The sequence below is a fragment of the Trichomycterus rosablanca genome, chromosome 14 (genome assembly GCF_030014385.1).
Source record: "Trichomycterus rosablanca isolate fTriRos1 chromosome 14, fTriRos1.hap1, whole genome shotgun sequence".
Classification (NCBI taxonomy): domain Eukaryota; kingdom Metazoa; phylum Chordata; class Actinopteri; order Siluriformes; family Trichomycteridae; genus Trichomycterus; species Trichomycterus rosablanca.
In genome coordinates, this window is record NC_086001.1 from 9,962,544 (window position 1) to 9,979,124 (window position 16,581).

At 34.7% G+C, this 16,581-nt stretch overlaps 1 protein-coding gene across 4 annotated transcripts in view; it reads right to left on the reverse strand.

The window, feature by feature from the left end:
- The window catches only part of apold1b (apolipoprotein L domain containing 1b), a 76,073-nt gene that overhangs the window by 57,628 nt on the left and 1,864 nt on the right, over positions 1-16,581 (reverse strand). For all 4 annotated transcript variants that reach the window (XM_063008163.1, XM_063008164.1, XM_063008162.1 and 1 more), the window contains exons 2-3: positions 11,086-11,154; positions 10,556-10,594 (exon numbers count right to left, since the gene is read on the reverse strand). In XM_063008163.1, coding sequence (XP_062864233.1) covers positions 10,556-10,594; positions 11,086-11,154 — 108 coding nt within the window. The remainder of the gene's footprint in view (positions 1-10,555; positions 10,595-11,085; positions 11,155-16,581) is intronic.

Below are 16,581 nucleotides of genomic sequence, written 5' to 3' on the forward strand. Positions count from 1 at the left end.
ATGTATCATTTTTAAATAAATACTTTTATTTTGTGAAATTTCCATTATTTCAACTCTAGACTGTTATTAAAAAGAATTCTCAAAACGATTTTACTTCATAATGATAGTACACCATCTGTAGACGTCACTCAGTTAATATCAAGCAATTCTGATGTATCCTTTTTAAATAAAGGCCTTAATATTGTAAAATTTCAATTATTTTAACTCTAGACTGTTAATAAAAAGAATTCTCTAATTTCCACAGAACAATTCCACATCATAATGATAGAACACAATCTTCAGATGTTACTCAGCTAATATTAAGCAATTCTGATGTATCATTTTTAAATAAAGGCCTTCATATTGTCAAATTTCCATTATTTTATTTCTAGACTGTTATTAAAAAGAATTCTCAAAACAATTCCACTTCATAATGATAGTACACCATCTGTAGATGTCACTCAGCTTATACTAAGCAATTCTGATGTATCATTTTTAAATAAAGGCCTTTATAATATCACATTTCCATTATTTTAACTCTAGGGTTAGGGTTAGACTGTTATTAAAATAAATTCTCTAGTTTCCACTAAGAAATTCTACTTCATAATGATAGTACACCATCTGTAGATGTCACTCAGTTAATATCAAGCAATTCTGATGTATCATTTTTAAATAAAGGCCTTTATATTGTAAAATTTCCATTATTTTAAATCTAGATTGTTATTAAAAATAATTCTCTTATTTCCACAAAACAATTCCACTTCATAATGATAGTACACAATCTGTAGATAACACTCAGTTAATGTCAAGCAATTCTGATGTGTCATATTTAAATAAAGGCCTTCATATTGTCAAATTTCAATTATTTTAACTCTAGACTGTTACTAAAAATAATTCTCTAGTTTCCACAAAACAATTCCACTTCATAATGATAGTACACCATCTGTAGATGTCACACAGTTAATATCAAGCAATTCTGATGTATCATTTTTAAATAAAGGCCTTTATATTGTCAAATTTCCATTATTTTAACTCTAGACTGTTAATAAAAAGAAATCTCTAGTTTCCACAAAACAATTCCACTTCATAATGATAGTACACCATCGGTAGATGTCACTCAGTTAATATCAAGCAATTCTGATGTATCATTTTTAAATAAAGGCCTTTATATTGTCAAATTTCCATTATTTTAACTCTAGACTGTTAATAAAAAGAAATCTCTAGTTTCCACAAAACAATTCCACTTCATAATGATAGTACACCATCTGTAGATTTCACTCAGTTAATATCAAGCAATTCTGACGTATCATTTTTAAATAAAGGCCTTTATATTGTCAAATTTCCATTATTTTAACTCTAGACTGTTAATAAAAAGAATCCTCTGATTTTGACAAAACAATTCCACTTCATAATGATAGTACACAATCTGTAGATGCCATTCAGTTAATATTAAGCAATTCTGATGTATAATTTTTAAATGGCCTTTATATTGTCAAATTTCCATAATTTTAACTCTAGACTGTTATTAAAAAGAATTCTCTAGTTTCCACAAAACAATTCCATGTCAAAATGATAGTACACAATCTGTAGATGTCACTTAGTTAATATCAAGCAATTTTGATGTATCATTTTTAAATAAAGGCCTTAATATTGTCAAATTTCCATTATTTTAACTCGACTGTTATTAAAAAGAATTCTCTAGTTTCCACAAAACAATTCAACTTCATAATGATAGTACACAATCTGTAGATGTCACTCAGTTAATATCAAGCAATTCTGATGTATCATTTTTAAATAAAGGCCTTTATATTGTCAAATTTCCATTATTTTAACTCTAGACTGTTATTAAAAATAATTCTCTAGTTTCAACAAAACAATTCCACTTCAAAATGATAGTACACAATCTGTTGATGTCACTCAGTTAATATCAAGCAATTCTGATGTGTCATTTTTAAATAAAGGCCTTTATATTGTCAAATTTCCATTATTTTAAATCTAGAAAGTTATTAAAAAAAAATTCTCAACACAATTCCACTTCAAAATGATAGTACACAATCTGTAGAAGTCACTCAGTTAATATCAAGCAATTCTGATGTGTTATATTTAAATAAAGGCCTTTTTATTGTCAAATTTCCATTATTTTAACTCTAGACTGTTATTAAAAGAATTCTCTAGTTTCCACAAAACAATTCCACTTCATAATGATAGTACACCATCTGTAGATGTCACTCAGTTAATATCAAGTAATTCTGATGTATCATTTTTAAATAAATACTTTTATTTTGTGAAATTTCCATTATTTCAACTCTAGACTGTTATTAAAAAGAATTCTCAAAACGATTTTACTTCATAATGATAGTACACCATCTGTAGACGTCACTCAGTTAATATCAAGCAATTCTGATGTATCCTTTTTAAATAAAGGCCTTAATATTGTAAAATTTCAATTATTTTAACTCTAGACTGTTAATAAAAAGAATTCTCTAATTTCCACAGAACAATTCCACATCATAATGATAGAACACAATCTTCAGATGTTACTCAGCTAATATTAAGCAATTCTGATGTATCATTTTTAAATAAAGGCCTTCATATTGTCAAATTTCCATTATTTTATTTCTAGACTGTTATTAAAAAGAATTCTCAAAACAATTCCACTTCATAATGATAGTACACCATCTGTAGATGTCACTCAGCTTATACTAAGCAATTCTGATGTATCATTTTTAAATAAAGGCCTTTATAATATCACATTTCCATTATTTTAACTCTAGGGTTAGGGTTAGACTGTTATTAAAATAAATTCTCTAGTTTCCACTAAGAAATTCTACTTCATAATGATAGTACACCATCTGTAGATGTCACTCAGTTAATATCAAGCAATTCTGATGTATCATTTTTAAATAAAGGCCTTTATATTGTAAAATTTCCATTATTTTAAATCTAGATTGTTATTAAAAATAATTCTCTTATTTCCACAAAACAATTCCACTTCATAATGATAGTACACAATCTGTAGATAACACTCAGTTAATGTCAAGCAATTCTGATGTGTCATATTTAAATAAAGGCCTTCATATTGTCAAATTTCAATTATTTTAACTCTAGACTGTTACTAAAAATAATTCTCTAGTTTCCACAAAACAATTCCACTTCATAATGATAGTACACCATCTGTAGATGTCACACAGTTAATATCAAGCAATTCTGATGTATCATTTTTAAATAAAGGCCTTTATATTGTCAAATTTCCATTATTTTAACTCTAGACTGTTAATAAAAAGAAATCTCTAGTTTCCACAAAACAATTCCACTTCATAATGATAGTACACCATCGGTAGATGTCACTCAGTTAATATCAAGCAATTCTGATGTATCATTTTTAAATAAAGGCCTTTATATTGTCAAATTTCCATTATTTTAACTCTAGACTGTTAATAAAAAGAAATCTCTAGTTTCCACAAAACAATTCCACTTCATAATGATAGTACACCATCTGTAGATTTCACTCAGTTAATATCAAGCAATTCTGACGTATCATTTTTAAATAAAGGCCTTTATATTGTCAAATTTCCATTATTTTAACTCTAGACTGTTAATAAAAAGAATCCTCTGATTTTGACAAAACAATTCCACTTCATAATGATAGTACACAATCTGTAGATGCCATTCAGTTAATATTAAGCAATTCTGATGTATAATTTTTAAATGGCCTTTATATTGTCAAATTTCCATAATTTTAACTCTAGACTGTTATTAAAAAGAATTCTCTAGTTTCCACAAAACAATTCCATGTCAAAATGATAGTACACAATCTGTAGATGTCACTTAGTTAATATCAAGCAATTTTGATGTATCATTTTTAAATAAAGGCCTTAATATTGTCAAATTTCCATTATTTTAACTCGACTGTTATTAAAAAGAATTCTCTAGTTTCCACAAAACAATTCAACTTCATAATGATAGTATACCATCTGTAGATGTCACTCAGTTAATATCAAGCAATTCTGATGTATCATTTTTAAATAAAGGCCTTTATATTGTCAAATTTCCATTATTGTAACTCTAGACTGTTAATAAAAAGAATTCTCTAGTTTCCACAAAACAATTCCACTTCATAATGATAGTACACCATCTGTAGATGTCACTCAGTTAATATCAAGCAATTCTGATGTGTCATTTTTAAATAAAGGCCTTTATATTGTCAAATTTCCATTATTTTAACTCTAGACTGTTATTAAAAATAATTCTCTAGTTTCAACAAAACAATTCCACTTCAAAATGATAGTACACAATCTGTTGATGTCACTCAGTTAATATCAAGCAATTCTGATGTGTCATTTTTAAATAAAGGCCTTTATATTGTCAAATTTCCATTATTTTAAATCTAGAAAGTTATTAAAAAAAAATTCTCAACACAATTCCACTTCAAAATGATAGTACACAATCTGTAGAAGTCACTCAGTTAATATCAAGCAATTCTGATGTGTTATATTTAAATAAAGGCCTTTTTATTGTCAAATTTCCATTATTTTAACTCTAGACTGTTATTAAAAGAATTCTCTAGTTTCCACAAAACAATTCCACTTCATAATGATAGTACACCATCTGTAGATGTCACTCAGTTAATATCAAGTAATTCTGATGTATCATTTTTAAATAAATACTTTTATTTTGTGAAATTTCCATTATTTCAACTCTAGACTGTTATTAAAAAGAATTCTCAAAACGATTTTACTTCATAATGATAGTACACCATCTGTAGACGTCACTCAGTTAATATCAAGCAATTCTGATGTATCCTTTTTAAATAAAGGCCTTAATATTGTAAAATTTCAATTATTTTAACTCTAGACTGTTAATAAAAAGAATTCTCTAATTTCCACAGAACAATTCCACATCATAATGATAGAACACAATCTTCAGATGTTACTCAGCTAATATTAAGCAATTCTGATGTATCATTTTTAAATAAAGGCCTTCATATTGTCAAATTTCCATTATTTTATTTCTAGACTGTTATTAAAAAGAATTCTCAAAACAATTCCACTTCATAATGATAGTACACCATCTGTAGATGTCACTCAGCTTATACTAAGCAATTCTGATGTATCATTTTTAAATAAAGGCCTTTATAATATCACATTTCCATTATTTTAACTCTAGGGTTAGGGTTAGACTGTTATTAAAATAAATTCTCTAGTTTCCACTAAGAAATTCTACTTCATAATGATAGTACACCATCTGTAGATGTCACTCAGTTAATATCAAGCAATTCTGATGTATCATTTTTAAATAAAGGCCTTTATATTGTCAAATTTCCATTATTTTAACTCGACTGTTAATAAAAAGAATTCTCTAGTTTCCACAAAACAATTCAACTTCATAATGATAGTACACCATCTGTAGATGTCACTCAGTTAATATCAAGCAATTCTGATGTATCATTTTTAAATAAAGGCCTTTATATTGTCAAATTTCCATTATTGTAACTCTAGACTGTTAATAAAAAGAATTCTCTAGTAAAGGCCTTTATTTAAAAATGATACATCAGAATTGCTTGATATTAACTGAGTGACATCTACAGATGGTGTACTATCATTATGAAGTGGAATTGTTCTGTGGAAACTAGAGAATTTTTTTAATAACAGTCTATATTGAAAATAATGGAAATTTGACAATATAAAGGCCTTTATTTAAAAATGATACATCAGAATTGCTGTCAGGTTATTACCAACTTTTTTTTTCAAAGCTTGAAATTGTATCCTTAATACAGTTTGCAGGAAGAAATGGGAGTGACATCTGAAGATGGTGTACTATCATTGTGAAGTGGAATTGTTCTGTGGAAACTAGAGAATTTCTTTTTAATAACAGTCTAGAGTTAAAATAATGGAAATTTGACAATATAAAGGCCTTTATTTAAAAATGATACATCAGAATTGCTTGATATTAACTGAGTGACATCTACAGATGGTGTACTATCATTATGAAGTGGAATTGTTCTGTGGAAACTAGAGAATTTTTTTAATAACAGTCTATATTGAAAATAATGGAAATTTGACAATATAAAGGCCTTTATTTAGAAATGACATCATAATTGCTGTCAGGTTATTACCAACTTTTTTTTTCAAAGCTTGAAATTGTATCCTTAATACAGTTTGCAGGAAGAAATGGGTTTATTTATTTTTTTCATTTTTAACTTGTATATGTATATATTTTTTTAACTGATACATTAATATATTTTTAACTGATATATTTCTGTATTTTAACAGATATATTTATATATTTTAACTGATACATTTATATATATTTTAAGTGATATATTTATAACTGATGTAGTCATGTTCAGGTGACTTTTTTTTTTAATCAGTTTTACCAGATGCTATTACCGTAATGTTTAGTATATGCACATCCTTCGAAACAACGTGGGGGCTGATTTGACTGAGCATTTCGAAGTGGAGGCTGGCTTGACCGCAGTCATTTTATTAGCATGTCCGTGCTTGTGTTAATATGTAATTTCTTACACATAAATGGGGCTCTGATATTATTATGTGTTCCAGAGTATACAGAAGCATTACAGGACCACAAAGAACATGAAAACGTGGATTCTTGAAGTGCTGTTTTATCAAGATCACTGTCCAGTGCAGTCAGTGTTGCAGTTGTAATTGAAGAAGATGTAGTAATGGACAACCTGCCCCACTACACTAATGCCTTCAAGACATTAAACCATCGAAACTGGTTTTTATTCCACCTTAAAAATTAGCAATTACATTTAGGTGCTAAGTTGACTTGTAATTTGTAGTTGCCCTTGCACCTTAAAAACTACATTTAGGCTCTACTTACATTTTCTAATATAAATTGTTTCAATTACACACTATAACATGTATAACTTGTAATTTGTTTGATGCTTGTGAATGCTGAATGTTTAAAAAAAAAAGTATTGTTTATGTAATACATGCAAATAAAACGTATTTGTTAAGAATTTACATTTGCTATGCAGTGTTCACTTATTCAGTATATTTTACATTTACTTTGATACTAATTATTAATTAACTGGACTAAACAAATGTAGTTGACAGAATTGAAAATATATTGTTGGACCAACAAGGTGTATTTGATGAATTTCACTGACACCACCTATTTTTTTAGTTTGTCCGAAATTGTAGAATTGTCAGCAGAACTTAAAATATATTGTTGGACCAACAAGATGTATTTGATGAATTTCATTGACACAACTTTTTGTTTTTAGTTGGTCCTAAATTCTATGGTTGTCAGCAGAACTTAAATTATGCATTTTAGATAACTTAAATTAGGCCAACTAAAAAAATTAGATGCAATGGGTCACTAAGAATTTTTAAGTTGAAGAGACTTGAAATTTTTTACAGTGAAGGTGACCAACTCAAACAGCAGCAATAGATGAGCGATCGTCTCTGACTACATCTACAAGGTGGACCAACTAGGTAAGAGTGTCTAATAGAAGGGACAGTCAGTGGACACGGTGTTTAAAAACTGCAGCGCTGCTGTGTCTGATCCACTCATACCAGCACAACACAAACTAACACACCACCACCATTTCAGAGTCACTGCAGTGCTGATAATGATCCACCACCTAAATAATACCTACTCTGTACAGGTAGTGGTCCTGACTATTGAAGAACAGGGTGAAAGAAGGCTAAAAAGCTATGCAGAGAAACAGACGGACTACAGTCAGTAACTGAAGAACTACAAAGTGCTTCTATATGGTACGTGGCGCTGATAAAATTGACAATGAGTGGTTTTAATGTTATGGCTGATCAGTGTATATATACAGTATATACATATATACATTGATACATACTGTATATACATCACATTGAATTCTACACATGCTTAATGGCTCCAGTGTAGGGCTGAAACGATTCCTCGAGTAATTCGATTACAAAAAATCATCGATTCAAATTTTTTGCATCGAGGAATCGTTTATTTTAATACACCGATATACAGCTGACGGTGTTCCGCACGGACTTTCACAACGCGTTCACGCTGTGTTCAGGTGACGCGAGGAAGACGAGGGCTGCGTCCCAAATCTCTCAATTAAACAGTACCTAACAGGACTTAATCCGGGTACTTTTCGCCTGCGTAATGTTTATTATGAAAGTAGCGATTTGAAACGCAGCCGAGATTTGATAGCGCGGACTGCATAATGGAGAGAGAGAGAGAGAGAGAGAGAGAGAGAGAGCATAGCGGGCCGAACAGAGAAAACGACTGAAAGTTTGAGATCATTTTAAACTGGAAAAACTCAGAACAACATCCACACCATCAGACCGTCGTGTTTCTTTTCTACACCGTCGTGTTCTTCTTTTCAACCACCACAGGCTTTTTTGAGGGTCACACGTCAGCAGAATATTAAAGCTTTATGTTCTGCGTGTTAGAGGCGATGTTTTTGTATTATTGTTTATATATATATATATATATATATATATATATATATATATATATATAATATAAACGGTTTCTCCTTAAACTGTCCTGTATACAAGTAATACAAATATACAGTTTGTTTTAAGAGACATGTCGTATTTAATCTTATATGTATTTATTTTTGCTCTTTTTTAAAGCAAAGGTATTTCTTATCCGATTACTCGATTAATCGCTGGAATAATCGATAGAATACTCGATTACAAAAATAATCGATAGTTGCAGCCCTACTCCAGTGCACATAAAAAAACAGTTAAGGTCCCATCTGTAGAATTAAAATAATATTCTTCAGTGAGATGTAAACAAATTTCATTTTCATTCTAGAATGGCTTTACAGAGAGATAAGTGGCCTATCGTCACTTTCTTACTTCATCAATTCTTACTTAAAACTGGGAAATTCCATTTGAATCACTAGGAAACTACACAGTTGCCCAACAAATTAAATCTTTGTTAACTGCCCAAATATGGTAAAAAACACCACAATTATGACCAAACTAGCTGCCAACTGCCTAAGTGTGTTGCTTGGAGCTTGAACTGCTATGTAATAGCATATTACAACCCCAAATCAGAAAGATTTGGGACAGTATGGAAAATGCAAATGTGTTTCTTACATTTACTTTGACTTTTATTTGATTGCAGACAGTTTGAACCCAAGATATTTCATATTTTGTCTGCTCAACTTCATTTCATTTGTTAATATACCTCCATTCAAAAAAGCAAAAAAGTTGGGATGGTGGCAATTTAGAGCTAGTAATCAGGTAAAACAACTAAATAATGATGTGATTCCAAACAGGTGATTGTAATCATGGTTTGGTACAAAAGCAGCATCCAGGAAAGGCTGAGTCTTTGATGAGCAAAGATGATCAGAGGATTTCCAGTTTGTCAATAAATGTGTGAGAAAATTATTGAAATGTTTAAAAACCACATACCTTAAAGAAAGATTGGAAGGGATTTGCATATTTCTCCCTCTACAGTGCATAATATCTTTAATGATTAAAGGAATCGGGAGAAATTTCAGTGTGTAAAGACCAAAAGAGCAAGCTTAAGCTGAACGCCCGTGATCTTCCATCCCTCAGACGACACTGCATCAAGAACCGCCACTCAACAATAGCTGATATAACCACATGATTGAGGGATTACTTCGGCAAACCTTTGTCAAGCACTACAATACCAAGTTACTTGAATAAATGCCACTTAAAACGTTACTGTGCAAAAAAGAAGCCTTATGTTAACCATGTCCAAAAGCGGCGTCGACTTCACTGGGCTCTGAGGCATCTAGGATGAACCATCACACAGTGGAAACATGTATTGTGGTCAGATTAATCAGCATTCCAGGTCTTTTTTGGAAAAAATGGACATCGTGTGCTCCAAACCAAAGACAAAAAGGACCATCCAGACTATTATTAGAAACAAGTCCAAAAGCCAGGGTGTGTCATGGTATGGGGTGTGTCAGTGCCCTTGGCAAAGGTAATTTACACCTCTGTGATGGCAGCATTAATGCAGAAAAGTAAAGGGACGTCCATGCATTTTTCAACAAAACAATGCAAAACCACATGCTGCACACATTACAAAGGCATGGCTGCGGAAGAAGAGGGTACGGGTACTGGACTGGCCTGCCTGTAGTCCTGACCTGTCCCCAGTAGAAAATGTGTGGAGAATTTTGAAACGAAAAATGCGACAACAACGACCCCGTACTGTTGCACATGGGGCAAAATAACACCTAAATCGCTTGGTATCTTCGGTGCAAAAACGTCTTTTAATTGTGGTGAAAAGGAACGGCAACGTTACAAAGTGGTAAATGCTTTACTGTCCCAACTTTTTTTGGATGTTTTGCAGGCCTGAAATGCAGGAATGGATGTTTATTAATAAATGAAATGAAGCTGGCCAGACAAAACATGAAATATCTCAGGTTCATCCTGTCTGCAATCAAATAAAAGTCAAAATAAATGTAAGAAACGTAAACGTGTACATTTAGAGGTTTTCCATTGGATCTCTAAAAATCTGTATGGTTAAAAATATACACTGTGTAGCTGAAAGTATAAGTACACCTCACAATGAGCATGTCCAGACTACAAGCAGGCACACATGCACAAACACATCCAAAGATTAAAACACATACCTTCTCTGTGACTTCTTTATGGTGTACATCTTCTTTTTCCTGTAGAGACAAAAAAAGTGTTTATTTTACAAATACAAAATACACACAAGTACCATTTTTTACATCTGTAAAGTGTGTACAGTTTCTACACAACTGTACTATGTGTACAGTTTTTAAACATCTGTAGTGTGTGTACGATTGTTACAGACCAGTACTTTGTGTACAGTTTTTAAACATCTGTAGTGTGTGTACGGTTGTTACACACCAGTACTATGTGTACAGTTTTTAAACATCTGTAGTGTGTGTACAGTTGTTACACACCAGTACTATGTGTTCCATTTTTAAACATCTGTAGTGTGTGTACAGTTGTTACACACCAGTACTATGTGTTCCATTTTTAAACATCTGTAGTGTGTGTATGGTTGTTACACACCTGTACTATGCGTACAGTTTTTATCCGCCACTACTGTGTGCACAGTTTCTAAACACCTGTACTGTGTGCACAATTACACAAAGAGTATTTGAATAAGAAAATTGCTAAAACAACTTGCCTGTGTAACCTGTGAGGAGGATTTAAATGGGTTGACCCTCTGAATGAACCCACTCATCATTCCAGGGTTCTGCAAACGTAAAAAATACAATATGTAGCTAAATGTGTCCAAACCTGTAGGTCATTACAAAATAGATAAAGTATAAAAACTTTCATATTTATACACTACATGACCTAAAGTGTGTATTTTTTTTCACCAGCTGCTACATCGTGGTCAGGGTTGTGGTGGGACACAAAGCCAACACATCCACTCATTCAGTGGCCATTATCTGGTATCGAGTAAGGAAGTGCCTGTGGGTTAATATACACAATATATGGCCAGAAGTAGTGGCCAGTGGTACCTAACCATGAGCTTATTAGACATTTCATTTCAAAACCATGGACAGTAATATTAAAGTACCTTTTTCATTTATAACATCCTCTACTCCTCTGAAAAGGCTTTCCATACGATTTGAAAGTATTTGTGGGGGGAAAAACAAACAAACAAAAAAAAACACGTCAACAAGTATCTGGGGAAAGTGATTTGAATACAGACATGAACTGGCCAACCCTTTCAACAAATGGAAATTAGCTACCTGTCATGTACACCTCTGAGTCATCTCAAAAATGTCCTTTTTTAGGCATTTATTGGAGAGCTCTACTGATGCAAGTTGTCTTTTCTATTGTACATGGTTTTCCTCTTTCAAACAACTTTATCTTGGTCAAGGATGTGGTGGGTCCGGTCTGGGTCTAGCCACTCCCCGATGTGATTTGAGAGCGTATGTGTTTTACACACCTATACTAAGGGGGCTTTACAGTCAAAATCATTTAACACAATATGTAATTTAATATCACGCTAACCCTATATACACTACATGAGCAAAAGTGAGTAGACACCCCTCCTAATTTTTAAGTCTAGGTGTTGTAGCCAAACTCCAGCAGCCTGTACAATGCCCTCACCTCCACTGAACACTGTTGGGATGGATTGGAACACTGATTGTAAGCCAAATCCATTTTCCTTTAAAACTAGTGCCTGATCTTTTGACTAAATGGGCACAACATTTTACATAAATGCTTCAAACTTTTGCAGGGGGACAAGTCTGTACCCTTGGTAAAGTCTGTACACCTCTATACCCTTGGTTTTGAATTGGGGTGTCCAACAAGTGCATAGTCATATACCTATACATATATACACACACATTATATACATTATGTTCAGTTAAAACAACTCTCGCTAAATTTACAGCTGTATAATGACTTATGAAAAAAATAAACCTAACATACAGTGTATCACAAAAGTGAGTACACCCCTCACATTTCTGCAAATATTTCATTATATCTTTTCATGGGACAACACTATAGACATGAAACTTAGATATAACTTAGAGTAGTTAGTGTACAACTTGTATAGCAGTGTAGATTTACTGTCTTCTGAAAATAACTCAACACACAGCCATTAATGTCTAAATAGCTGGCAACATAAGTGAGTACACCCCACAGTGAACATGTCCAAATTGTGCCCAAATGTGTCGTTGTCCCTCCCTGGTGTCATGTGTCAAGGTCCCAGGTGTAAATGGGGAGCAGGGCTGTTAAATTTGGTGTTTTGGGTACAATTCTCTCATACTGGCCACTGGATATTCAACATGGCACCTCATGGCAAAGAACTCTCTGAGGATGTGAGAAATAGAATTGTTGCTCTCCACAAAGATGGCCTGGGCTATAAGAAGATTGCTAACACCCTGAAACTGAGCTACAGCATGGTGGCCAAGGTCATACAGCGGTTTTCCAGGACAGGTTCCACTCGGAACAGGCTTCGCCAGGGTCGACCAAAGAAGTTGAGTCCACGTGTTCGGCGTCATATCCAGAAGTTGGCTTTAAAAAATAGACACATGAGTGCTGCCAGCATTGCTGCAGAGGTTGAAGACGTGGGAGGTCAGCCTGTCAGTGCTCAGACCATACGCCGCACACTGCATCAACTCGGTCTGCATGGTCGTCATCCCAGAAGGAAGCTGACGCACAAGAAAGCCAGCAAACAGTTTGCTGAAGACAAGCAGTCCAAGAACATGGATTACTGGAATGCCCTGTGGTCTGACGAGACCAAGATAAACTTGTTTGGCTCAGATGGTGTCCAGCATGTGTGGCGGCACCCTGGTGAGAAGTACCAAGACAACTGTATCTTGCCTACAGTCAAGCATGGTGGTGGTAGCATCATGGTCTTGGGCTGCATGAGTGTTGCTGGCACTGGGGAGCTGCAGTTCATTGAGGGAAACATGAATTCCAACATGTACTGTGACATTCTGAAACAGAGCATGATCCCCTCCCTTCGAAAACTGGGCCTCATGGCAGTTTTCCAACAGGATAACGACCCCAAACACAACCTCCAAGATGACAACTGCCTTGCTGAGGAAGCTGAAGGTAAAGGTGATGGACTAAACCCAATTGAGCACCTGTGGCGCATCCTCAAGTGGAAGGTGGAGGAGTTCAAGGTGTCTAACATCCACCAGCTCCGTGATGTCATCATGGAGGAGTGGAAGAGGATTCCAGTAGCAACCTGTGCAGCTCTGGTGAATTCCATGCCCAGGAGGGTTAAGGCAGTGCTGGATAATAATGGTGGTCACACAAAATATTGACACTTTGGGCACAATTTGGACATGTTCACTGTGGGGTGTACTCACTTATGTTGCCAGCCATTTAGACATTAATGGCTGTGTGTTGAGTTATTTTCAGAAGACAGTAAATCTACACTGCTATACAAGCTGTACACTGACTACTCTAAGTTATATCCAAGTTTCATGTCTATAGTGTTGTCCCATGAAAAGATATAATAAAATATTTGCAGAAATGTGAGGGGTGTACTCACTTTTGTGATACACTGTATGTAAGAAAAGATGTATAACATTATATTTATAAACATAGGGCAGTGGTAGCTCAGTGGTTAAAGTACTGGACTAGTAATCAAAAGGTTGCTGGTTCATGCCCCACCACCGTGGCACAGTTGGGCCCCTGAGCAAGGCCCTTGACCCTCAATTGCTCAAATCGTGTTCAGTCATAATTCTGCTAAATGCTGCTAATGTCAAAAAATAAACTCTATGTGTTAACGTAAAATAGCTGTTAGTAGAACTTTTCCCACTACAATATATTATTAATATTTATTAGGATTTTAACGTCATGTTTTACACACTTTGGTTACATTCATGACATGACAGGTAGTTACAGGTTACACAAGATTCCTCCGTTCACAAGTTTCATGTCCAACATAGTCATGGACAATTTTGTATGTCCAATTAACCTGTTTTTGGACTGTGGGAGGAAACTCCCGGACACAGGGGAGAACATACAAACTCCACACAGAAAGGACCCGGACCGCTCCACCTGGGGATCCAACCCAGGACCTTCTAGCTGAGGCCACACACTATATATATATATATATATATATATATATATATATATATATATATATATATATATATATATATACAGTATATACATATATATATATATATATATACAGTGTATCACAAAAGTGAGTACACCCCTCACATTTCTGCAAATATTTCATTATATCTTTTCATGGGACAACACTATAGACATGAAACTTGGATATAACTTAGAGTAGTCAGTGTACAACTTGTATAGCAGTGTAGATTTACTGTCTTCTGAAAATAACTCGACACACAGCCATTAATGTCTAAATAGCTGGCAACATAAGTGAGTACACCCCACAGTGAACATGTCCAAATTGTGCCCAAATGTGTCGTTGTCCCTCCCTGGTGTCATGTGTCAAGGTCCCAGGTGTAAATGGGGAGCAGGGCTGTTAAATTTGGTGTTTTGGGTACAATTCTCTCATACTGGCCACTGGATATTCAACATGGCACCTCATGGCAAAGAACTCTCTGAGGATGTGAGAAATAGAATTGTTGCTCTCCACAAAGATGGCCTGGGCTATAAGAAGATTGCTAACACCATGAAACTGAGCTACAGCATGGTGGCCAAGGTCATACAGCAATTTTCCAGGACAGGTTCCACTCGGAACAGGCTTCGCCAGGGTCGACCAAAGAAGTTGAGTCCACGTGTTCGGCGTCATATCCAGAGGTTGGCTTTAAAAAATAGACACATGAGTGCTGCCAGCATTTCTGCAGAGGTTGAAGACGTGGGAGGTCAGCCTGTCAGTGCTCAGACCATACGCCGCACACTGCATCAACTCGGTCTGCATGGTCGTCATCCCAGAAGGAAGCTGACGCACAAGAAAGCCAGCAAACAGTTTGCTGAAAACAAGCAGTCCAAGAACATGGATTACTGGAATGCCCTGTGGTCTGACGAGACCAAGATAACCTTGTTTGGCTCAGATGGTGTCCAGCATGTGTGGCGGCGCCCTGGTGAGAAGTACCAAGACAACTGTATCTTGCCTACAGTCAAGCATGTTGGTGGTAGCATCATGGTCTTGGGCTGCATGAGTGTTGCTGGCACTGGGGAGCTGCAGTTCATTGAGGGAAACATGAATTTCAACATGTACTGTGACATTCTGAAACAGAGCATGATCCCCTCCCTTCGAAAACTGGGCCTCATGGCAGTTTTCCAACAAGATAACGACCCCAAACACAACCTCCAAGATGACAACTGCCTTGCTGAGGAAGCTGAAGGTAAAGGTGATGGACTAAACCCAATTGAGCACCTGTGGCGCATCCTCAAGTTGAAGGTGGAGGAGTTCAAGGTGTCTAACATCCACCAGCTCCGTGATGTCATCATGGAGGAGTGGAAGAGGATTCCAGTAGCAACCTGTGCAGCTCTGGTGAATTCCATGCCCAGGAGGGTTAAGGCAGTGCTGGATAATAATGGTGGTCACACAAAATATTGACACTTTGGGCACAATTTGGACATGTTCACTGTGGGGTGTACTCACTTATGTTGCCAGCTATTTAGACATTAATGGCTGTATGTTGAGTTATTTTCAGAAGACAGTAAATCTACACTGCTATACAAGTTGTACACTGACTACTCTAAGTTATATCCAAGTTTCATGTCTATAGTGTTGTCCCATGAAAAGATATAATAAAATATTTGCAGAAATGTGAGGGGTGTACTCACTTTTGTGATACACTGTATGTAAGAAAAGATGTATAACATTATATTTATAAACATAGGGCAGTGGTAGCTCAGTGGTTAAAGTACTGGACTAGTAATCAAAAGGTTGCTGGTTCATGCCCCACCACCGTGGCACAGTTGGGCCCCTGAGCAAGGCCCTTGACCCTCAATTGCTCAAATCGTGTTCAGTCATAATTCTGCTAAATGCTGCTAATGTCAAAAAATAAACTCTATGTGTTAACGTAAAATAGCTGTTAGTAGAACTTTTCCCACTACAATATATTATTAATATTTATTAGGATTTTAACGTCATGTTTTACACACTTTGGTTACATTCATGACATGACAGGTAGTTACAGGTTACACAAGATTCCTCCGTTCACAAGTTTCATGTCCAACATAGTCATGGACAATTTTGTATGTCCAATTAACCTGT